The sequence below is a fragment of the Watersipora subatra genome, chromosome 7 (genome assembly GCF_963576615.1).
Source record: "Watersipora subatra chromosome 7, tzWatSuba1.1, whole genome shotgun sequence".
In the NCBI taxonomy this organism is placed as follows: Eukaryota; Metazoa; Bryozoa; class Gymnolaemata; order Cheilostomatida; family Watersiporidae; genus Watersipora; species Watersipora subatra.
In genome coordinates, this window is record NC_088714.1 from 22,653,579 (window position 1) to 22,678,835 (window position 25,257).

The 25,257-nt window shown below is 34.0% G+C and overlaps 2 protein-coding genes across 9 annotated transcripts in view; one reads left to right on the plus strand and one right to left on the minus strand.

Moving 5' to 3' along the window:
- Nucleotides 1-217, plus strand: part of LOC137399266 (putative E3 ubiquitin-protein ligase UBR7) — a 29,469-nt gene extending 29,252 nt beyond the window's left edge. For all 6 annotated transcript variants that reach the window (XM_068085300.1, XM_068085303.1, XM_068085299.1 and 3 more), the window contains one exon: nt 81-217. In XM_068085300.1, the coding sequence (XP_067941401.1) occupies nt 81-173 (93 nt within the window). In that variant the 3' untranslated portion in view covers nt 174-217. The remainder of the gene's footprint in view (nt 1-80) is intronic.
- Nucleotides 218-737: 520 nt separating this feature from the next.
- The window catches only part of LOC137399265 (uncharacterized), a 31,965-nt gene continuing 7,445 nt past the window's right edge, over nt 738-25,257 (minus strand). The window contains exons 2-9 of one of the 3 annotated variants that reach the window (XM_068085294.1): nt 23,378-23,631; nt 17,618-17,834; nt 16,804-16,997; nt 9,845-10,062; nt 8,746-8,897; nt 4,197-4,382; nt 3,450-3,541; nt 738-1,059 (exon numbers count right to left, since the gene is read on the minus strand). In XM_068085294.1, coding sequence (XP_067941395.1) covers nt 975-1,059; nt 3,450-3,541; nt 4,197-4,382; nt 8,746-8,897; nt 9,845-10,062; nt 16,804-16,997; nt 17,618-17,834; nt 23,378-23,604 — 1,371 coding nt within the window. In that variant the 5' untranslated portion in view covers nt 23,605-23,631 and the 3' untranslated portion in view covers nt 738-974. The remainder of the gene's footprint in view (nt 1,060-3,449; nt 3,542-4,196; nt 4,383-8,745; nt 8,898-9,844; nt 10,063-16,803; nt 16,998-17,617; nt 17,835-23,377; nt 23,632-25,257) is intronic. The other 2 variants (XM_068085296.1, XM_068085295.1) reach the window with 2 other exon arrangements.

The window sequence follows — 25,257 nt, forward strand, 5'->3', positions numbered from 1 at the left end:
AAGATGATATGCTGAGAGTTCAATCTACTGGTATCTGTTCTAAATAAATGATGCCTCACAAGATCTCTTCAAATTTATAGGTTGTGACAGCTGAAGACATCAAAGAGTTTTTTGAGGATTATGGGAAGAGCAAACGTCGCCGTCTTGCTGTCCCTCCATCCTCCTGCCACTAGCCCTCTCTCTACTCTTGTCTGTCCGTCATCATTTATTTCTCTATTTCATCTTTTAACTTTCGAAGAATATACTTACACAAGTTTATTGAGTATACTATGTCTTCATTTAGTGTAGATACATATCTACATGTGGTTTATGTATTTATTTGCATGTAGCGTATGTACATATAACATATGTATGTACATACATATGTTTCATATACATATCTAGATATATGTATGCGCTTACGTGTATGTACTTGTCTACATTTAGAGTATACAGTCACACAGATTTGATGTATGCATATACATGTTGTTTGTTTATGCATCTACATGTAGAGTCTGACCGTATGTTGATGTATGCAGATATTTTGCATAGTGTACCACTGAAGCGGCTTACTAGCTTACTGGGCTTACTCAGTTTGTTCATAAACTATCAATCCATTGATGTTTATGTCCTTTTTTAAAGTACATTTTAAGATGGTGAAGCTGATGATATCAAAGGGCTACCTTGAATTGAAATGGTTGTAAGCGTAGAGGCATATTTAAGTAAATCTCTGCAATATTATGGAATTTGTATCTTTCGTTTAAGAAATTTTATTCAATATATAACATGCAGAGCTTTACATTATGTCTCATCACGAAGAGACAAATATCATTGCAAAAATAACAATCTATATACAATCAAAAATACTTTTGGAAGTATATTAGTAGACCTAAATATAAAAAATAATATCTTTGGTAGCAAAAATTAAAATTTACTCATGGCATTACATGATTCAACAGAAAAAAAACAGTCTAATCTAACAGCAGTAAGCCACGTTATGTGATGGTCGGGCAGACCCAGTAGTTGATAGAGCATCGTTTGTCTTCTACATTTGTGTCAGCAATACCGGAACATCGGCAGCTGCAAAAATATTTAATGAAATAGTTATACATAAATGCATGCTTACAATTGCTATACCCGAAAGATTTATGTGCAGATATTATAGTATAGCAAATAATGTAAAATATAATGCATAAATGTATTAATACATGATTGAGTTACGCACTTTAGTTTTAAGCACCTTAGCTCTCTACTGTACTTGACAACTAAAGCTATAGGGTCACGAAAGAATGCATTGTTTTTGTCAACGAGTTCAACGATAAATCAACGAGTTTCCGGTAAATTGTCTTTTAAAATGAAAATGGTAATCTTCATTGTGGCTTGCGACGGATTACAGTAATACCTTGAGATACGAGCTTAATGCGTTATCTTACTGGGTTATCATGCCAAATAATCTTCAATGAAATAACTGACTACAAATTAAACTATTCCAACTATTAAACTGAATACAAATTCCACTACCTGAAAAACACCTAAAACAGGATATTACAATGTAAAACTGTGTTTTTAATTACTCTAATTCACACCACACTCACAAAGTAACAAATACCTATCTGGTGATTATGATCTACAATAATATGCAATGTTATTATGTACAGTACTGCATGGAGTTCTCACCATTGCGACAGGCGGCAGTGACTAACGGCGGTGTGAAGAATACTTGACATCAGCACATTCAATGCGCAATACCTTTGTGACGCTACGTAACAACATAAAATTTAATTTTAACTTAGATGATTATAGCACATTATACGCGCGCATAAAAATAAGTTTTAGTTTTACGTTACACTAAACCTAAATGGAATTTCATTTTTTTTGCTTTTCTACTGTCGGCTTGGATCGTTTTACCTCAATTTTTGACTGGCTCTCACCTTCACTTAGCTGATCTCTTTAAAAAATCGGAATGATCTGACGAGAAAGTCCAGGCAATAAGCAACCTCTCCCATACTCGGGCAGTTAGCAACTGCATCTTAGACGCTTGTATCGCAAATTCCTCTCATATCTCGAGGCAAAAATTTGCTTGGAATTCTTATATCTAAAATTGCTTGTATGTCAGGACACTCGTATCTCAAGGTATTACTTATGTTGATTTCAAATGAATATAGTTCAATTTCATTCATCTCAATCAAAAACTGTAGATGAGATTCGCTTGTGCGGTACAAAAGGGCTTACTTGGTTCAAACTACTACTCGTATTCACACAAAGCTGTTGTTATCCGCAATAGACGTGTAAAAATCTCTGATGGCAGTTGAAACAACCCACGGAACAATTCAGAATAATTCTGTAGCTGATTTAATCTAATGAAATCAAAATCAATTTTGTAGCCGGCTGATTTTTTTTAAGCAAACACAACAGACCAAATAGTTTCACCAATGCCATTGCTACAACGCGCTGTTGACAAGGCATAATAGATAACTAAGAATGCTTCAATAACTATAGAAAATCTATCAAGGATGTTACAGCCAGTTAACCTATTTTGTTAACGTATAATCGGAGTAGCCACGCATTTCATACACGCATAGTCAGGGCTTAAATTTAAAGCTTAATAGTGCTGAGCAACTCATATAGAAATAGCTAAAGAGAATTGGTGTGCACTTCCTAAACTAGATACAAAGATTTCCTGTGCAGTTCTAAAGACATTTGCATGGCCATGGAAAATTTTACTACCTAGTGGAGTAGCAAATATCTGCTAAAAGAAAACCTTGACATGACCTGCAGTGCTGTGCCAAATTATGAGACCGCCTTCAATGTTTTCAAAAATCATGAAATGTCTCTATTATGATCACTTGATTTATTATTATTATTTAATTTATTATTATGATCAGCCTTAAATTTCCATTTAGTCCTGACAATATGCATATCAACAGACTCAAAACTCTGTGCCGAAGAGAATGGTATAAGGTGCAACTATGTGCATTGTATATAAATGCATATATTTTTTACTGATCGACTTATCACACTTGATATTTTTCAAATGACATGTTATTACCCATATCAACATTAACTTAAATGGATAGTAAATTAATATTTTATTGTTATATTTAATGCCATAAACAATTGAATAAAATATGATAAGAAGTTAATTAATATTTTAAATTTAATTAATCACACTCAGCTTTGATTAGGTTTGTCTTACTTTAATCTGGTGCCACTAATCTGGTAATTAGATTTAATTAAATGGTTAACACAAGTTTATTAGATACCATTGTATAGAGCACAAGATTCTGGATTCATTAATATATACGTTGTTTTACAACAGGGTGAGTTGGAGGTTGCAAGCTCCTCTAGAACTCTGCAAACAACTCAAAATCGGAGGTAGTCTCATAATTTTGCACAGCACTGTAGGTAGCAGACGCAGGCCAAGCTAGGTAATGTCCACATTTCCTACGTTATGTCAGCATGTGACTTACCTGTAGACAGTCGTGCCCTCGGTATCTTTTGTGTTCAGTTGGATGTCCTTGTAGTTGCTATAAGTACACGTGGCTCCCACAAGGGTATAACCCTAAAAAATGTTCAGTAGTACATTTTAAATGCGCTAGTCATTCATTGCTGTCGAAATTACACATGTAAAAAGTAGTAGCCCTTCACACTATCATATCTCCCATAATTCATGTTCAGTTGAATGATGAAATTTATATACGGAATACCAAAATTGAAACACCTAGACACTTAGTAAACATACATAGTAGGTTACTCGTTAATACAAAAAAATCAGAGTAGGCATCAAGAAACATGTAACATTTTTCAGGCAGTAGCCATGTTTCTGATACTAGTTACTGAGCATTCCAAATAGAGTACCTATTTTTAAATGATTTTAAAACATAACTTTGTCAAAAGTTGTTAACCAGGTAATAATTGTACATCTATAAGAATTTGTAATAATCAGTGAACTTTTTCTGGGAATAGAACAATTGTAGCTTATATAAGCTATGAGAAGTTATATATTGTAGGATGGCTATATATGAAGATACGCAATGATATACAGTAATAACATTATAAGAAACATACTAGGTTAACTTTATCAAATAGTGTGTGTGTACCTGAGAGGCGTTATTTATTGTAAAATGGCTTCCAATCTCTTATGGTATGAAATGTGTATTATACATATAATGCATAAAATTATAATGATAAAGTATTAGCAGAAATGTTTTACTCACATTTTCGAGCTGACTGCTGACTGGAACCCAAACGGTGTTTAGATACGTATCTCTACTCGCAGCTGATACTGAACTTTTTAGAGAGTGTATGCAAAGACTGGGATCTATAGCACCAGTAGGTAACCTGTCGGCTAATGCTGATATACTTCCCTGTTGGGATACCTGGCTCTCTGTTAGGTTCCCCAGCTACGATAAACAGTTAATGATTCAGGATTGAATAATTCAGTTAAGAATGCAATGTTAGAAAAGTATATAGTAGCATTTCTGTTAACTTTAGTAATTGACACTAAAAAAGATGATACTGTGGAACCTTGGGATACGGCAGCCATATAATAGTTTTTAAGGTTACGAAGTAGAATAAAAATTTTTTGACACCTGGTTGCGGTATTTTATTCAACTTTATGATGTAGCTAAAAAACAAAAAACGGCCTATAAATTATTTCCCCAAATCCTCCCACAATGTTTGAGAGCGATTTGAAATGCTATCTGCTGTAAGTGAAGAATCAGTGGACGGTTGCACCGCATTTATTGTGTGTGAGTGCTTACGACATCGTATTTACTTTGTGCTTTCTAGTGTGTTTCAATTCGTTAGCCATAGGCCCAAAGTTGCTAGCGATTGGGAAGGGGAACCAAAAATATGGTTACGATGGAAATGGGGCTAGAAATAAAATTGAAATTTGAAAAAAGGGTGAGATAGAACAAACAATTTCAGTAGAAATAAGGTAATACTTTGGTTGGTTTAAAAACCTGGCTAGATTTATTGCATAAAAACTCCCAGAAAAATGTCTCACCGGTCATCTTATGGTCATCTCACCGGTCATCTGTTAATAACAGGGACATGAATATTTATGTCATGTTTTGAGCAGTCAACAAGAACAAGATTCTTGTTTAAGTATTTTGCCAATATAGAAGTGTCAGAACAGTGTTAAGAAACCTGGTCATGCAGATACTTTAGCTTACGATCCCAACACCGAAGCAGATTAATGCTATATCCCTGGGCTTCACTGTACATGTCTCAAGAGTAAATTCCAAATAAAATTTGACTTCACACTTTTTTTTATTTCCAGCATATAACATTTAAAGTTTTACATAGCGTCACGGTTTTGTAAACGAAAGTGAAGAAAATCAAAGTGAAAATCTAGAAAAACATGAAGCAGTTAGATATAGAAATAAATAAATAAGCCAAGTTAGCATCATTTATGTAGTCTACATGTAAGTAGACCTGCACGATGTTTCGGTTTGATCTGGTGGTTGCGGTTAGTTTCTATTAAATCGAGTCGAATCTTTTATTTTCTGACATCGGACAAAACCGAAAACACCGGTTAACCGGTGTGAGTTTGAAGTGCGATATTTTGGTGCGGTTTCGGTTTCCATATCATAAAAACTGTGCCTGCGCGCTTGGGCAGTTACACATAATCTTCCATGGAAACAGACATTATTTTCTCTTGAAAGGTTTTTTAATCTTTGCTTTAAACACACGTAGATATCACAACCATTATCGAAAGCTGTTTATCCCTCCCGCTGCAATAAACGCATTTATGCGTTTTCTAAAGTCCACTGCCATTGACGCATTATTGCGACTTTCCCAGCAATTACGTAGTAACCAGATTTTATTATTCATTGACAACATAACCCACGGTCTTTTAAACTTTTATTAAATTGACAGTTTTGTCCGAAAACCTCTATAAAATTAGCTTAAAACAACGAAGCAATTTTAAACTTTCTAATCTAAAACCGAACATTTTTGCGTGAGTTCATTAATACCACGCGCCAGTCAGAAAACTGGTAATTAGTTATGTTGATGACATTATATCCATCACAGATTTTTGTGATTATACAGATAATTAAAGTAGCAGCACTGTCTCTGCTAGTGGTGAAAATAATAGTTTTGTAAGAGTAAGGAACATTGGGGAGAATTGTTTTAGCTTCGCATCGATCGTAGCTTCACATAGATTTATCATTGCACAAAGTATAGATCCATTGAATTTTTGCATAGCAATGTTGGTTAAAATTTTATCAAAATCAAATATGTAACAAAAATGTTCTAGATAAAGATTGAAAAACATACTGAATACATATCATGAAGCAATATCGGCAATTTTTGGTAAAATGGCTGGCACTGGGCATATACCTGAATTTGTACATGATTGGCAGTGAAAGTGTTAAATTTCATTACAAAAATCTGAAGTTAAAGTTCATGAAATGAGGATGTTCAGGTTGCCTCGGTGTCAGGTTAACCGCAAGCAATTGTGACATCGTTTGACACCGTGGTGAGTCCTCATGTGTGTCGGTTATAAACGGTGTTTGATTGAAGTTGAGGTCGATAACCGAATTGGCATGGGGAGACAAATCGTGCAGGTCTACATGTAAGTACACCATATTTTTATACCACTTCCTTTATCTCGCATCATAGGTAGAGCTATAGACTTACATAAGCAAGCCTATAGCTCTACTCACATGCCTCTAAGGTATGGTAGCTAAAAATCCGCTTTTATTGATTTTTTCTTTATTAATATTTTATATAAGTATAATATTATTAGTTTTATTGCTGTGTAATTAGTTATCCGCTATATTTATGGAAAGACTTTTGTAGGTTTTAGGGCTATAGAACAAACTGAACTAATTACGATGTATTCCTATTGAAACTTTGAAGGCATATGGTAGTTTAAAATTAGGAACAATTCCTGAAACAATGGATTTTGCTGAAGATACAAATACAAACTTCTCAAGCATATGTTTTAAAATTGTTGTTACACACATGAGTAGACAACTCTTAGCAAGTACAGAGGTGACAGGTATATGTGTAAGCATGCTACAAACCAACATTTATTTGATTGGCTCAGAGTTACCTGCGATACAAGTCTGATGTCATTAAATTTGCTTCTAGCTCAAGCCATATTAATTTAGGAGTTGTCTGTGGTTGATGACATCACTTACAGACAACTCCCAAATAGTTCCAATAAAGAGGGAAAGCCTACGTACGCTTTCCCTTTTTCGTAAAACTATTACAAAACAGAGATGTGCATGACTTCTACTGTCATGGCTGTTTTAGGTTCTATTATGAATAATAATCGAATACCTACTGGATCAATCATTGAGAATGTTTCGAAATTGAAAAAATTATTTTTACAAAATCAAACATGGTTTTAATGACCTTCATCCCAAAGAGACCAACTTTCAAACATCAACTTAGTTGGCATCATTAAGTGCCCCGCTGTGGGTGCTAAACAAAATATGGCTATAATCACGTGCCAGCTATGCATTTTGCCTGTATGTAGCAAGTGCTACAATGTTGCGCTATTTCTATGACTCATAGCGATTGCTATCAGCATTTGTGTGGAAAAAACTAGTCATATACTGCTAACACAAAGGGCCATCTTCTTGGATGCCTTCCTATACTGTCTCTAAACAAGGTATAGCTGCCAGTGGATTCATGGCTGATATTAGCGATTATTAGCAGTGCATAAATAATCACCATGGTACACTATGTCAAGCTTGATTGTTCATTTGAAGACAAACAAACAACAAGCTCATGTTTTTATGTAATTTTTCTAAAATATAATATTGCTATATAGGAAAACTAATTTTAAACTAAAAAAGGTTGTTATACTTTTTGTGACACTTACAGATAGTAACACCATTTTAAAATACATACTTAGCATTAATATAAATAGATGAGTTAATTTTTTGTATGTACCCTAGATACCAATTTACGTTGCGTAAAAAGTTTTTGAGCTGAAAACTCATAAATATTACCCACAAGATAAAGTCAGTCATGAAGGACACACAAAACATAATGAAGGTATAATTGATAAAGCAGGTATTGCCAGTGTACAAGCAAAACTGCATTTACATAAAACCTTTTATTATGTTTGTCTATGCTAACCGAAAAATCAATAGTATGTTTTGTAAAAGATTTAGATTTTTAGTAACTTATTATAGAAATGTATATTATTAGGTAATTAAACATTATCTAATATCACAAAAATAATAGTTTAATGCTAGAGAATAGATTTTAAAATCTTAAATTAAGGATTAAGCAGTTTTAGACAAACTATAATCACATGTTGAACATAGTATCATTTAATATTTTCCAGAGTATTTTCTATTATTAGATAAAATATTATCTACTATTAATGAGTGTTCTAATAGCACACAAAATAATAAAGCCTTTTTGGTAAGCTTTCTGCTTACTAACCGATCTGTGTGATGAGATCTTGTTTAGAACTAATAATATGGTTAAAAGATTAAACACAGTTCATGTTGGTGCTGATTGGTATGATTCTAGCTAGCAGCATTTTAGGCAAAATACTATAGATGTCTGTCAGCTCCTAGGTTATTAACCAATGACAGAACAAACAACATTTCATAACACAAACAGTATCTTAAATTGAAACAGGATTTTTTCTTCAATTTTTGTGAAAAGAAATTTTGTAGCTAGCAAGTTTTAGGATACTCTAACTGAATCATAGAGTTGCCTTACCAATTCGTTATTTTTTAAATACGAAAGTAATAATTCTATTAAAAATTTCAAAAGGGTGAACCTCACCTGCTGCTCGAGTAATTCTATTCTATTGTATAAGCTCTCTGCATGAGCATCCAGGGCTCCTTGGTATGAGAATAAAAGTTCCGTAGCATTGAAGCTGTTATCTGCACTCGGCGTCATCACTGATGACGTTGGTGAGGTCAAAGGCAAAGCTTCTGCAAAAGATGAGATTTTTGTATTTGTGATATAATGTGCGAATTGGAACATAAAGTGACAAAAGCGATGGCCATATTCAGAGTGATGGGTTCCTGGAAAATGAAGGGAAGGCTATGAATAGAGAGAGGGTGCAGTGTGGGCAACTTTTGAAAAACTTTTGATGTTATTTCTAAATAAACAATATTAAATAAACAATTTTTGTGCATTCATCAAATGCTTACTACAAGCGTTGCACATAACATGTGAAACACATAACTGACACAGTTTTACATACAAAAGAGGCTTAGAAAAGCATTCATGAGTGTAAACAATCAAGAACTAAAAAATGTATGCATGCAGCAGAAATAAAAGAGTTTTCGAAGCAAACTTTGGATCAAACAAAGTTTACAAGTTGTGAGGCGGCTAATGTGAAAACAACAGCCAATAACCAAGGTATTATGTTCACCTTTTAGCTTCAACTGAAAATAACCCTTTCCCAATTTTTTTTCGTTGCTCACCCTATCTACAGGAAAAAAATACCACAATTAGATATTATTTCCAAAAACAGTTTTTTTTTTCACTACTGGTTTATCTATGCATACCTCTTAGTTGCTATATATAGAATCTTAAAATGTTATAAAATGGGATAGCTGCAAATATGCTTGCTTTTAGATTTGAAGTTGCTTACTCACTATAGCGCAGTTTTATTAAACAGCTACATGTGACTGGCACTACGCCATGTTTATCTACAGTGCATAATTCAAGCAGGACTATAAATAGGACCTTAATTTGTATCAGTAGGCTAAACACGTTTTTATAATACAAATAAAAAATTCCGAAATCGTTAACATGTATTGGTTTTGTTGATACGTAATAGAATAGAATCCTGTAAATGGATGTTAATACTGCAAATACTGTTGATTATTAGCTGGACTAGAATAAAAGAAATTCAAAGCTGAAATTCTACCTTTTTGTATGGAAAAGACTCCAGTATATATAAGTAGTGTGAGAGCAAGGCTGGCACAACATATGATTGTCATTATTATAAATCCAAAACACAGGCAGCAGTTGCAGCCTCGCCTCTTGTCTATAGACTTCTGAGAGAGGAGTGGCTCGGAAAAACTAGGCTCAGAGCGATTTGCATCTGCTTCTTTGCTGTCTCCATAAAGTGGGTTCACTTTCTTTCTGTAAAAAGCATTTTATAGGTAAAAACTTTGTTTAATGTATCAATAAATTTGAGCAAGATGCCTTCACATTGCCAGAAGAAATAATAACCCCATAAATTTGGCAGTTTATTAACAGTAACCATCACTATAGGATGACAGCTATGTTACAAAACTACAATAAGAAAATCGCCAAATTTTCACGATTCAAGGTTCATTAATTGTTGTTGAGCGGTAGCCAAACAGCAGGATTTGAAATCAAGTGTCAGCAATGTATCTGACACATGCTTACAATAAACATTAGCATTAGACTTAGTGCATTTATGCTTGTTCAGAACACATTTTCACCGTTCCAGTTCGATTTCATTTTGATTCAAAATTACATTTTTTCAAATTAAACAACCTAAAGTGGGAAATATATTTCGATGGTACTAAGAGTTTTTATGTTTTTTATTTCAAGTGCTTTAACAGAAGACATCAGTTCTAGAATTGGGATGTCTAAGAACTCTCAGACACCAATGCCACTAATGAAACCAGTTAGAAACATCAATTCGACTAGGAAACCATCATTTTTCTGTAAGAATCAAATACATTACCTAAAATTTCAACATACTTGGTATCAGTAAACATGTTTTCTAAATGTGATTTTATAGATTTCAAACACATGGTGTGCTGCGTTTGCTCTGAGAATTTCTCCAAATACCAGTGCCAGTATGTGCACCTGTACTTTTCCTGTTTTGACACTTCAAGTGAGAATTGCAAAGCAGTAACTTTATCCTAAACTTACATATGAATGTGCGCTTGCTACTACCAGTTCCTGTCAACAAAACATGAAACATGAGTTCTCATTTTTGTGGCAAATCTGATTTGCATTTTATGAATAGGGTTCTTTTTATGTTCTCCATCCGAGTGTCAAATCGGCTAGTAATAACTAGATAGCATGCAAGTGCAGTCAAGCAGGCTGTTTAGGTTTTACAAATCTGACCATGATCAATTGATTTGGCATCTTGTTACTCTTTTACCTTTTATGTTTATTAGTGTTTACATACCGGAGAGCTTGTGACAATAACCATCAACATAGGCAGTACGTCTTATGTGGCCAATGGATGGAGTTGCTGAGCTAGTAACAGCTTTTCCATGATAAGACATACATGTATCTCATTTACTATGGTTAGCACATGACTAGTGCTGCCATATCACAGGTGCTGCCATGTGCTTGTAAGGAAAGTTTCGGCTTTATAATAAGTAGTTGTTAAAATATATAGTTTGTTTATACTGACTTTTTTATGGAAACTGATAGATAAACTATGCAATCAATTAAATTTAGCTGTTGTTTTACAGGATCTGACAACAAGCACAGCATATTCCACCTTCAGTATAAACCAATCTCGACTATTATTTTTGAAAACTGTTAAAGTTAGGGTCGAATGCTCACAAATCTCAAATGTGAAATCTATAATGTCCACATTATTATATGTTGCTGAAACTTTGCAGTATTATCAATATGAAAAGATTGATGACTTGCTTCAGACTGAGTTAAGTGATTTAACAAAAGAGTTGAGTGAGACTAAAAAAGATGTTGAGGAGTGCACAAGTAATGAGAACATTTCCCTTTGTTATTGGAGACTTTTATCATTTTATTGTTGTAAATTGAGCTTTAATATATTTTCTTACAAAATATGTATTCTTTTTTTTAGCATGATAAAAGTATGTATATAGTTTAACTTGATGGAGGTATAAGAGCTCAAAGTCTACCATTTTTGCAAGAATGGTTGCGAGGCAAACGACTTTACTTCAATTAAAAGTAACTTTCTCACAAAGTAATGTCTAATCATCAAGGAAATTTGCTCATAAGCAGTAACTAAGGTCAATAAAAGTCAATAAAAAATAAAATGTTATAATTATGGCTACATAACCATTTATTTACTGAGCTAAGACATCTCATGCTCATTACTTAATGTATTGTTATTTCACTATCATTACTGCTCTGGGTAGCCTAATAATCACCAGAAAACAAATCTTAAAATGCAAAGTTAGCCTTTGCTCAAGAATATAAGGATATTTTACACTTCTGTGTATCACTTTAGACCAGGGGTTTCCAACCTTTTAGGTCTTTTCAGAGACTTTATTCTTCTGCACTTTTAACTTACATTACTAAAACAACTAATACAAATTATAACCCCATTTTATTGCAAATATCTAAACGTGTAACAACATATTATTAATTTTTATACAACGCCCACACATTTTTATAGATGACCTTCGGCATGGCATTGAATTGGTTTATGACTAGGTGAACTTATTATCCAATCAAAACCCAGATGGATGTGTTCACATACATCTGGGTTTTGACTAGTAGCTGATTATTAGCTACTAGTGTTATATATAAAACCAAGATGTTGAAGGAAGAAACCCAAACTCAGACGGCACTGCAGAACATAAATTAAAAATTTAACAAATCAGACACCTCTCTGTTCCCCCTTTGTATATTCAAAATTCCCCCTCTAGGGGGAATTCCCCCAGGTTGGGAGCCCTTGCTTTAGATAATAGTATATTGCTCTTGCATTAGCTCAGAAACCAGCAGAACTAACTACTAGACGGTATTGTTGCCTTTTTAATCAAACCTATTTCGATATCCAAAAATAGCACACGCAAATTGTTTTATTTTTAGTGGTTCTAAAAAATAAAAACAAATACTTCTTGTCATCTATATATATTTACATAATTCCAAAGCTCGCAGTTGAAGTGCATAGCTGTCAGCATTTTAACTTCCTACTGCGCAAAGGCATATGAAAGACAGCAAACCTATAATTATTTGTGTATAAATTTGAACATGAGCAAGTTACTTTAGTATAAAGTTATTAAAATGCTCAGGTCAGACTTCTTTGACATTTCACTAGCTGCTTTTAGTCAAAGTAGGAATCTGGTTTGATATTGAAGTTTGATTTGGTAAATTTGAATAAAATAGAATTTGCTAAACAAGTTTTATTTGCTACCAAAAATATGTACATAAACATATTTTGCATTTGGGATCACATGACTGATTGCTTTTAACTTTGACCTACATAACAGCTGCTCTAATCCCCAGCCACCAAGCCCCTTTCTGATAGAGCATAAGCCACTGTAGATAGCATTATTATGTCATGTTGTTGTAATATCAAAGCTTTTCTTCCTCAACAGTTGTTCATGTAAGCTTGGTAAAACTCTTAACAACTCTGTGAAGCTCATCCCAACTTTGAAAAACTGTAAAGAACAGGCTATGAAGTTTTATCTGTTTAATATGTTTCTTGGGCAATGTAAGTTAAAAGTTAGATGCTCTGTTTTGGTTATTAAAAATGAATTTTCACAAGTTTAAGTAGATTATATCAGAAAGTATCGGCATTTTTTATTTTTAGCGATGACTTTTGATGTTTGAGGTAATCTAACTGCCAGGACGTTTAAGGATTGCGAAAATTTTGTGGGTTTTCGTGGGTTCACAAAAACTCCAAAACCTGATTGCGGTTAACATACTCAGATCAAGCGGAAATGTGATTATGACATTTATAGTTGTAAAGAGACCAACAGAATAGAGACACGTAACACTACAACTTGAATGCAATAGCCGATATCAACTATAGTAATGGTAACATCTAGTGACATCATTTCACCAAATTTTTCTTCTGAGCATTTTAACCACAATCAAGTTTTGTCGGTTTTAATCGTGAAACATCTTGACAGTCAGATCAACTCAAACATAAAAAGCGATCACAAATTATAGAAAAATATTTATACTTTCTGATATAATCTACTAAGATTTTGTGCATGTTCGTCTTGAACACCAATTTTATTCAGCTGAAAGTTTTGGTGAAAAACCTTCCAGATCGACGGAATTGTTGAGAACTATCTTTTTATTTGTTACTCAAATAAGATTAGAAACATAACATAAAGTAATCTAACAGAGTATATTTTACCTCTTACGCAGGTAACTTATGCACAAGTGTTTCCTTTTACGCAGGTAACAATCATTGCTAAACAATACGAATGCATTAGCTTGTGAGAAATTCATTTTGAATAGCCATGTGGAAAGCACCCTTCTTTAAATATGGGATGATGGAGATGAGTTGCAAAATTGCTATTAAAAGTAAACAAAATAATTAATTTTTGTCTATTTAGCTGCCATGCTGTAGCTTTTATAATAAAAACAAAATAAATACTTAGCTTGCAATGTCAATATAGCTTTTATTTCAGTAGGTTTTTCACGTATCAAATAATTTGATTCCTTTGAATATAAAATCAAGTTGCTGGCCCCCAGGAAAGCCAGTTGGCCTAAAAGACAGAACCGACCAAACGTGATCCAGCCAGCTAGACAAGGACCAGCTGGCCCCTCAGATGAAAGGGCAATGCGAAAAGTATATAAAAGATAGCTGCGCTTCTGCTAAAGGAGACAGTGTGTAAATTGAGAGTGAGAAAGCTCCTCAATGAAAAACCAGGAACAAGATCAATCCTCATATCCTATTTTGATAACATATACTGTAAAGTGACCCTTGAGGATTTGTAAATATATACCTAACAAGGACATCGGAACCCGAGGACACGCTGTATTAACTAATAATAAAAAGTGCACATTTAGCTTATTCAATCGTGAAAAAGATACACAGTATATGATAAGAGCAATGGGTGTGATATGAACTGCTCAGCCTTGTGGTTATGCACACTTGTTAGTAGACTTGTTAGTAGACTTGCGATTTGAATGCTACGAGTTCAAATTCAGTACGAAGGTGATTTTTTCATTGCTAAAACTTTTCCGCTATAACCGAACAGATGAATGACATATGACAGAAAACCGCTGAAATTTATATATACATATATATATATATATATATATATATATATATGTATATATATATATATATATGTATATATATTTATATATATATATATATTTATATATATATATATTTATATATATATATAGACTAGAAATTCCACTGTCATACAGCCCACGACCAAAGTGATATTGGAAAAAATAAAGGGTACTGATGGTTGAGAAATGCAATATTAGCAGTCAAATGGCACTGCAGTACAATAGGATAACTGCAATGGTAGCTGTAATGTACTGGGTGTGGGTGTTATTATATACAACAAACAGCAATAATGAAATAATGAAAGAAAAGATTATATGTTTATATCTCTCCTCCTGCAATAAGAGAAATGCAATATTGGCCAATATTAGAAGTAGAATGCACTGATATTATTAGAATAACCAAGATTATTAATATAGTAATAATATAAAACCAATGCACAATGTGGTTTACATTTCAAAATGACATAGCTAACAATATCAAAAAGTGATATTTATTATATAGATTTTTAGAAAATCTATTTAAAAAAGTGTTTGGTCATGACAAACAGCAATAATGAAACGAAAAGATTATATGTTTATATCTCTCCCCCTGCAATAGGAGAAATGCAATATTAGAAGTAAAATTCACTGATATTATTAGAATAACCAATATTATTAATATAGTAATACAGTAATAATAGAAAACCAATGAACAATTTTGTTTACATTTAAAAACGTCATAGCTAACAATATCAAGAAGTATCAAAAAGAATATCCAAACTTAGTATTAGTAATACAGTAATAATAGAAAACCAATGCGCAATTTTGTTTACATTTCAAAACGTCATAGCTAACAATATCAAGAAGTATCAAGAAGAATATCCAAACTTATAATTAAATATCGTAATCTCATAAAAATCGTTAGAAAAAAATATCATCGTCATATCCTTTACTTACACTGCGTTGGACATCCGTTAGAATACCAAAGTACTCAAATGTGTCAGAAATGTCAGTTAATTTGAAATCCGCAAAAATGAAACGATTTCAGTACTCCTACGTTAATCGCCGAAACCTTCGACAATGCTATAGACTGGTGAAAAGTGCACGTTATTTTTTCGTGAAATGCGCACAATTTAATCGTTCTATTCTTTGTCGATCGGCGTTTCAATTTCCGGTCTTAACTTTTATAAAAGTGAGGCTTGACAAGTTTTAATAACAATTTTTGTCCAAATAAATCTGTCTATTTGTGTACAATCCGATCAGATGGGTAAGTTTTAAGATAATAACGACGGTTTACAAAGACTTGGTAACATATTTAAATAGGTTTGTATGTGTTTTGTATCGTTATTATACTTTAATGACTCTACAAAACAATGGTTAAATTTGTTGACGAAATTTTGATTCAAGGGTTCGTCTCATTGTTGATGAATAATTTTCGGGAGTTGTGTGCACATGTGCATTTATCATAAATCTCCCAACCAATCGCTCCGATCTGTTTGGTCGTGGAATTAAGCTCAAAACTGCTGGTATTTCTGATGCAGATAAGAAAAGGGTTGACTGAGATCCTTTACAGTTGCAGTTTATTAAAAAGCCGCATTTTTTTATGTTGTTTTCGCAAGCTGAACAACTGTAAAATAATATTTTGTTTTGGCTTGATATTGAAAATAAAAACCTTTTTAATAAAACCGGGAGTTTATAAATGCTTTGAAAGAATTATAACAATCCCTTCATTACAGACTGACCTTTAAGGAATACCGGTGATGGTGACTCCTTTTAGATCTAAATGAGAAAGAATTGAATTTTTCAATTTTTATGATCTAAATTCATAAATCTGAACCATACGAAATATAAACTGTAAGGAAAAAAGCAGAATGAACTTGTATAATCTGGTTGGTAAAGCATAGCTTGTAACAAGTAAGAGAGGCTGACCAGAGTACCAACCTAAAATCACTTGGAGATGGTGAAGTGTCTGTGCCGGGGTCAGTCCTGTGCTCACGAGGAGCTGGCAGTTTAGGAGTTTCAGTATATATCTTATAGCTTGGTATTTCTTCATATATTTGTGAAGGCTGGGTAGGCTTGTCTTCCAACTTAGAAGTTGATTGATTTGATACAGGAAAGCCTATTTTGTGGGAACTCTGAATAAAAAGAAAATCTTTTGCTGGCCGAGGTCTCCACTAAAGCAACAATTTTGACATCTTTTAAGTCAAGCTAATTGAAGTGTGCAACAACCAAATAGATTAAATTTTGGATGAAACTTAATTACTTGTAAATAATGCTACCAGAATTTAAAACACTTTTATAAAAATTATCAGAAATAGGTGTTAAAAAACGTTAAAACTTTTTCCAATTCTGTGCTTTGGCAATCGAAATAACTTGGTAATTACTCATTAAAAACGTAAGCCAAACGTTTTTCCTCCCTTTTCTACCAAAGGTCAATAAGAAAGTGCATAATAATATACAAATCTATTCTGCATTTGGTGGTATAGAAATGCAGCTGCTTTAGAGAGTGCGAGCATTTACCAAATGGAAAGACATTGAAAACGGATTAACTGTTTTAGCAGGTGAGAAAAATAGATAATCACTGTTATTACAGCGAGCAACCGCTCCTGGTTAGTAAGACTAGCTTACTGAAAAGGAAAGAGGGGGAATACACTCAACCCATTTGCTCTTTACGTGACACTATTTGTAGTGTAAACATTCCTAAGGTTTAAATACATAAGGCTTGGTATTGTGTGAGTCATTAGGTTGCACTTACTGCTGTAGTAACCTGAGGGGTTGCTGAAGGATGCGCCTGCACAAAAGGCTGTGTATGATTAGGTTCTTGCAGGGCAGCAATAGATGGATTCATCATTGCCATCTGCTGCAGATATTGGTACAATTGTACAGGAATGTTTATGGTACCATTTAGTTGTGGCAGCACCATAGACTGTGGCTGAGAAGTCGAAGATGTTGTGGATGGCATCGAACTTGAGCTGTGTTAAACACAAGATGAGCATTACAGATAGAATTTATTTGCTCTTGTTTGGCTCAGTAGAAGAGCCAGCAGTATTTGTCAACCATGGGACATAAATTACCTTCTTAACAAAGCTCACTGATAGTTTCACAAGTTTCACAAGATTTCACAGACAGTTTCACAGATAGCTCACTAGTTTCACAAGTTTAATCGCAAGGGAACCTTAATAGCAAAACATAGAAAACATGTAATGGCAACAATAAAACGTTTACATCAAGTTGGTTGGTGACAGGTTGTGGCTGATGCACTAGAGTGCCAATATATATTGACGAGTTTAAGTTGTGATAACAGTCATTTTTATTGAGCTGGCTAGCATATCCTCGTGGAAGTTTTATAAATTATTTGCTACTATTACCCTGACCGTCCGTGGGCTGTGAGAGATCGTCATGTGTAATAACTATGTGAACAATTATTCTTAGTTATGGAATTTTAGTTGAATGACGCAGACGGCTGTGCACTTGACTGGGAATCTGAATATCCAGGTTTGATACCCTTGCTGTGCGATCCTTTTCCTTACACCCTTAGTGTTGCTTCGCACAGATGGACGGACGGACCCGACCCTTATTATAGTAAATATTTGAGAATCAAACGCTAACACCCACAACAGGGTAGCTACTTCTGAGGTACTTTCACTCATATCTTGTATCATGCATGGGTCCTCTCCAACCATATGCCCCATGTAGATGAACAAATCTTGAATTAAGCACGACCTCATTATTACACTACATTGTTAGTATAATTACATTATGGTTTGTTTCACTCATTCACTAGATCATGACTACATTTGTTTATTTTTGTAGCATTTGTAGTTTCACTTTCACTTTGCACCACAAGTAGATTCACGCATAAAATTATTCATGGAAGTTTCAGTCACATGCTGTAACATGTGTAAAATTGCTGGTAAATTTCATCATGCAGCAATTCATACTTAAATTATACCTTGCGTATATTCACACAGTAAATAAACTATCAAGGTTGTCTAAATAAAGTTCTAACATATTATCTTGTTTGATACCAAATAAAATAATATACTACAATTCAGACTGCGTACTGTTTAGCAATCATGAATTTTCAGCTATAGAACGCTAAATTTTCGCCAATTCTTAAAGCCCTTCATGCCTTTAAACATGCGAAGAACCAGCGCAGCGTAAAAGTATTAATAGTACTACTCGTATTCACCTTTAATAAGCTAAAACTGAGCACACAGCTCTAATGCCTAGTAAGTAAATCTCTCAACATCTCTGACTCATGGAGTGATTTGTTGGCTGTTGATTACACCGTACTGTACAAGTATCATTGCTATGTTGTACCAAACAACTTGCTCTACTGCGATTTTTGCAGTTTTTAATAGCAGAAATACTTCCATCAGTTAAAATATGGAACAATTTAACAAATTTAAATGCTGATTCACGGTTGTGGCTTCGCTCAACAGGTTGTTAGAATTTTAACACTAAATGTTTATAAACCGCTAGAAATCTAAGTAAAGGAAGTTAGGATATTTGTGGTTTATGTCACAAAATCTGGCATATTCATATTAATCAGAGTGTTTGCTTGTAATAACAGTTACAAAACCTTTACTATTGGAGTAAGAATGTTTCGTCATTATAAGCAATAGTAAAGGTGACTTTAGATCCTCTACGTGTAGGTCCTACTATTGAATGGGTACGTATTAGCGAGCGACAAAGCATCAAAAACATTTACTCTAAGAAGTAAATGCTGTTCTAGTAACTGTTTACTTTAAGAAATATTTTTTACTCACTTTTCAGGTGCCACCTGACAATATTTAGTTCTACTAATACCCAGACACCCATATACTTAGAGTTATCCTACCCATGCTACTTACGGTGATATGTGACCAACATGGTATTCCGATAGAAATTGTTCAACATAAACCGAAAGTACTTGTTATAAAGCAAGTATTTAGTTATCGTGACCTTGAAACATCTCAAACACTTATACAGATTTTAGGCTATGACCTGTATTGATGTTCCGCCACTCATGAGCTCATCTACTCCCAGTGGATCCACACTGACTCAGTTATCCTATTTTGTCTGTCCTAATAGAGGCAAAAGCTAATGTAATTTTCTCAACATGGTCAGGAGTGCGCAACTAGAATTTAAACACCTCACATCTACTCTATTTGTCTTACTACTCCTTGTAGGAGATCGGTAAGCACTTTTAAAGTAAGTTGTAATAAATGAGTAAATCGTAAATTAAGTTAATTAAGAACAGTACTGACAATTAAAGCCAAAATGCCAAAATTTTAAAGTATGCATTTTTCATACTTTTTGGTGTTTTCCTTTTTTATGGATGTTAAAAACATTTAAATTGAAATGGGCGATGATCTATACCTAATTCATACAAAAAGAATCTCCAAAAATACCTAGGGCATGATGAAACGTTAGTCTGGTTTAGAGGACCTCCACCACTAAAAAAATATTTTGGTCCTTTTCATCTGACCCGTGTATCATGTAATCGCTACCATACTGTATTCTGCCCGAGCCTAAACATCAGTACTTTTCCACAAACAATTAACCAACTGCTTAGACCTAGCCTCATCCAAGAGGGTGACAACAAAATCTACAACTACCCAAACATCAAGCTCGCCCTTAATGATTTCATGAAGCTGAGCAATACTTGGTCACCACACCCTTAACAGGTTCATCATTTTGGATCAAAAAAATGTTGTTGCTTCACGGGTTTGGTCTAAGCTTTGTCAGATACTTTTTCTTGGCTCTGTGTAGTAATTGCAAACTACTAACCATTACTACATGTAGTTGCTAGGCACATATTGACATGGAGCCAACTTATTAGGCGTGAATAGAAACTGACTAATGAGTTCTTTTAATAGCAAAACTATACTAGAGCTTGCATTGGATTGGCTTACAGGATTTAATGGCATATTTTCCTGTGCATACCTTACAGCTGTGCGGTAGGAAAATATCGAAAAATACCTATTGTTGAACCTATTGGTTAGCCATACTATTATCCTTAAACTTGGAGTTGTACTCTTTCGGCGATATGTGACTGATATTGATTATTCTATTAACTAGAAATTCCACTGTCATACAGCCCACGACCAAAAAGATACTGGAAAAAAAGAAAGGGTACTGATGGTTGAGAAATGCAATATTAACAGTCAAATGGCACTGCAGTGCAATAGGATAACTGCAATGGCAGCTGTAATGTACTGGGTGTTATTATATTCAACAAATAGCAATAATGAAAGGAAAAGATTATATGTTTATATCTTTCCCCCTGCAATAGGAGAAATGCATCATTGGCCAGTATTAGAAGTAAAATGCACTGATATTACTAGAATAACCAATATTATTAATATAGTAATAATATAAAACCAATGCACAATTTTGTTTACATGTCAAAACGTCATAGCTAGCAATATCAAGAAGTTGTGATATTTATATAGATTTTTAGAAAATCTGTACTACATAGTCATTGTTCTGTAGTCATCCAAACTTATAATTAAATATTGTAATAACCTCATAAAGATCGTTAGAAAAAAATCATCGTCATTTCCTTTACTTACACTGCTTTGGACATCAGTTAGAATACCAAAGCACTCAAGAGTGTCTAAAATGTCAGCTACTTTGAAATCGGCAAAAATGAAACTTTCATGAAATGAAATGATTTCAGTACTCCTACGTTAATTACAGAAACCTTCGGCAATTCAACAATGCTATAGACTAGTGAAATATGCACGTTATTTTTCCGTGAAATGCGGATGGTATACAAAGACTTGGTAATATATTTAAATAGGCTTATACGTATGTGTTTTATATCGTTATTATACTTTAACGACTCTACAAAACGATGGTTAAATTTGTTGATGAGATTTCAAGACAAGGATTCGTCTCATTGTTGATGAATAATTTTCGTAAGTTGTGTGCACATGCATTTATCATAAAAACTCTCAAACTTCGCATCCGCTCGTTTGGTCGTGGGATGACTCACGAAAAAGTTTAAATAAATTGTTTAGCCTAGACGAAATGTTCGGTGTTAGTTAGTAGCCTTTAAACACCGACTTATTTGTAGAGCCGGAGCCATGTAATACAATGATGCATAACAATGCATGAACTTATCTACTGTTAATAGACACTACTCGACTTGCTATCCCCTAACCTCGCGCAGCCCAGCAAGCTTGGAAATTGATAAAATTCTTGACAATTCTGAGAGAATGCATTATAAATGACTTTTTGAACCTCCTATACACAGGAGATCCAAAAGCACTGTAAATGAAACTTGATAACGAAAAATCTTTGAATGAAACTAACCGATGGATGTCAACTCAACTCAACTAACTCACTGTCTATGTTTCCTTAGGGAACATAGACAGTGAGTTAGCAAGAACTAGCCTATGTTTCCATAGGGAACATAGACAGTGTTGAAGACCGAAGTAAAGCTGTAACATCTACTGAAACTAAATATGTACCAAATAGTACAACTAGGAAAAAGACTTGCCCAGGATTTGAACCTACATGTAACAAAGAGAAACTAGCTCGATGATTAGATCTTTCTCGCAGTTGACAAATACATCAGAATCAATTTGGGAATAGTGAGAGGACAAAATCAAATGAAATTACTAGATGATCAATGAAGAGATTCAATTACACAGAGATGAATTTAGTTACAAGTTGTAAGTTGAGTAGTACACACAGTGTCCTCCTGTCAATTCTTCTGAAACGCAGGCAGCAGCAGATCACTCATAACACTGTCATAGTAACGGGATGTTTATCAATAATGCTATCACGAATCATCAGATAACTTGTTGACAAACTCTATCTGGTAATTTTTATCTTCTCTGTAATATCTACGTCACCAGCACTAATAGGAATTAGCTGAATAGTGCTTGTTTTTCCTAAACTAATCATCATAAACACTGTAAATGGTGCATAAGTGCATAAGTTCAATTTGCGGTAACGAAAATAAAAATAATTACAGGAAAGAATGTTCATCTTGTCACATATTCTCATAAGGGTAAATCCATAAGTAAAGCCGTTACAGCTTGTTGAATGGGAAAATGGTTAGTAAATGCTGTTTAATAGCTAACTTATTTTGGCTTGACTAAACTAGTATCTAGTAGTATATAATAGTAAAGCTAACTCCTTGTTGACTAGTCGCCTAAAATTTAACTAGTCAAGGCATTTACACAGACTTTTATTGAGTTATTTTGACCCATAAATTTTACTTTGCAATCGATAAACTTTTGAATAACAGAACAAACAAGACTAATGTCTTTTATGTTAAACCTAACAAATAATTTCCCAGTTTATTTTAAATATTTCTGGGGAGACAAATTTTAATTGGCCAAAGTTTAAATGTCAACTACTTTCCTACACTGAAGCTAAAGGTCAAGGCATTTATCAATACCTTGAGCCATCAAACCACCTGTGTTATTGTGTGAAGCCGTAATAGATCTTCAGCTACTCGTTGTCATTAGTAATGATTGCTTCAGGATGCATTACAATATGGCATACTACAAACCTTGAGATCATTGTATGTTGCGATTGAGGAATGCCACCATTAGGTATTAAAGGAATTGTCTGACCACTTGATTTATCAGTATGTCTGCCTATCTCGCCATCATCCTGACCTCCTTTATTCATAACTGGAGCATGTGTGCTGCCAGAAAAAGATGTTTCTGATAGTGATGAAATCTTGTGTTGGTGTATAGGTGACTGCACAAAGCCAGAGTTAACTTGCTGAGCCATGCGAACAAACTCTGCAGTTTAGATGAGCTAAAGCAAACAGATAGATAGACAATGTAAACATCAAATGACATAAACTTGTGCACGGGTGGCTAAGAAAAGTTTATTACAAGACATGGCTAATCTGCTAATAAAATCCACCTGTTTATTGACCCCTTATCATACTGTAGGCTAGATATTTAATCAAACTGGAAAGTCTGTTTGACGATTTGTGAAACTCTTTGGTAATGTAGCACCAATTAAGGAATAGCTAGCGTAACCCTCTATGCATAAACTTCATAATCTATGACCCTTAACTAGCTACTAACTCTAGCTATTCCTAATTACTTGCTTCACCGCCTTGTCTGTCACTTATTCTTCTAATAAAAGACATTGAATGGCTGAAGTCTATCAACAGTTAGTACCTACATGTATTAGTAGTTCACTAACTCAATACTGTTGTCATGCTATCATTATCCTACATGCAATAAAAGTCAAGCGGTAACTGGTAGCTTAGTTGTAATAAATAACGGATCATAGCGTAGAAAAATCTTTCTTATACAAAAAAATGACTGATATAATCTGAACAAAGATTAGCGAACCAAGTTGCCTTTGTTTTATTGACGGTAACTTGTTTAAAAAAATCTGTTGATAAACTAATTAATCGTTAAGTAGGTTAGGCCATGTCGTCATCTTTCGGCGATATGGTATCTTGTTGTCCTCTTTTATACATTAAAATCTTATTTACAGTTTTGGAAGTATATTAAAGTTTATTTAATATTTTAGTCATAAATTTCAAAATTTAAAAGATCTAGGCTAGCCTACAATGTCAGAAATAAAAGGGCCTAGCCATTTCATCATTATTTGAGCATACATGAATAATTTATTATTATTTTACCTTTTACTATTTATATATGTTATGGATTTAATGATCCTTGATGGGGGTAGTACTTTTTATGTCTGAAATTTTGAAGGGATATAAGAGCATTGCATTGGAAAATAAACACTATATACAGTAATATTCCTGGAAAGCTTATGACCAACATGGGAAGGAGCAGAATGAGCGATGGGGTTGTTGCCCTAGACAATTTATCATACATTTGCAATGTCATGCAGTTATGCTCACAACTGCACTTTCATAATTTCAAAGGATGCGTGTAACACAAATATTTAAACAAATTCTGTCATTGCTTGAGTTGAATGACAGAGCAGTGACGGAATTTAAAACCGTCGTAGTTGTCATCCAACGAGGACGACCTATATTACAGAGATAGACGTGTTACCATTGTATGGACATTTTGCAGCATTTGCTACTTGTAAGCAATAGACTTTGTAATTTCTTAGCTCTTATGTTTGCTTGTAGATATTCTTAACAGGTGATGAGATAAGCTAGTGGTAGATGTGGTAATACTGTGGCGAGCCTGTCATAAGATGGGTCAATTTCTGATAGCTTGAATGCTTTGTTGTTGCTTTAGTAACTTAACTCAAAAGTTCTGCTAGTACAGAGGTGGGTCGCTAGTGTCAGCAGATTTGCCATACCAATAGAGCAAGCTGCCAATAGAGCAAGCTGCCAATAGGGCAAGCTGCCAATAGAGCAAGCTGCCAATAAAGCAAGCTGCAACAAATAGTTTTACAAATGTCTGCTATTAAAGTTCCCGTTTTGAGGCTGGTTAATGC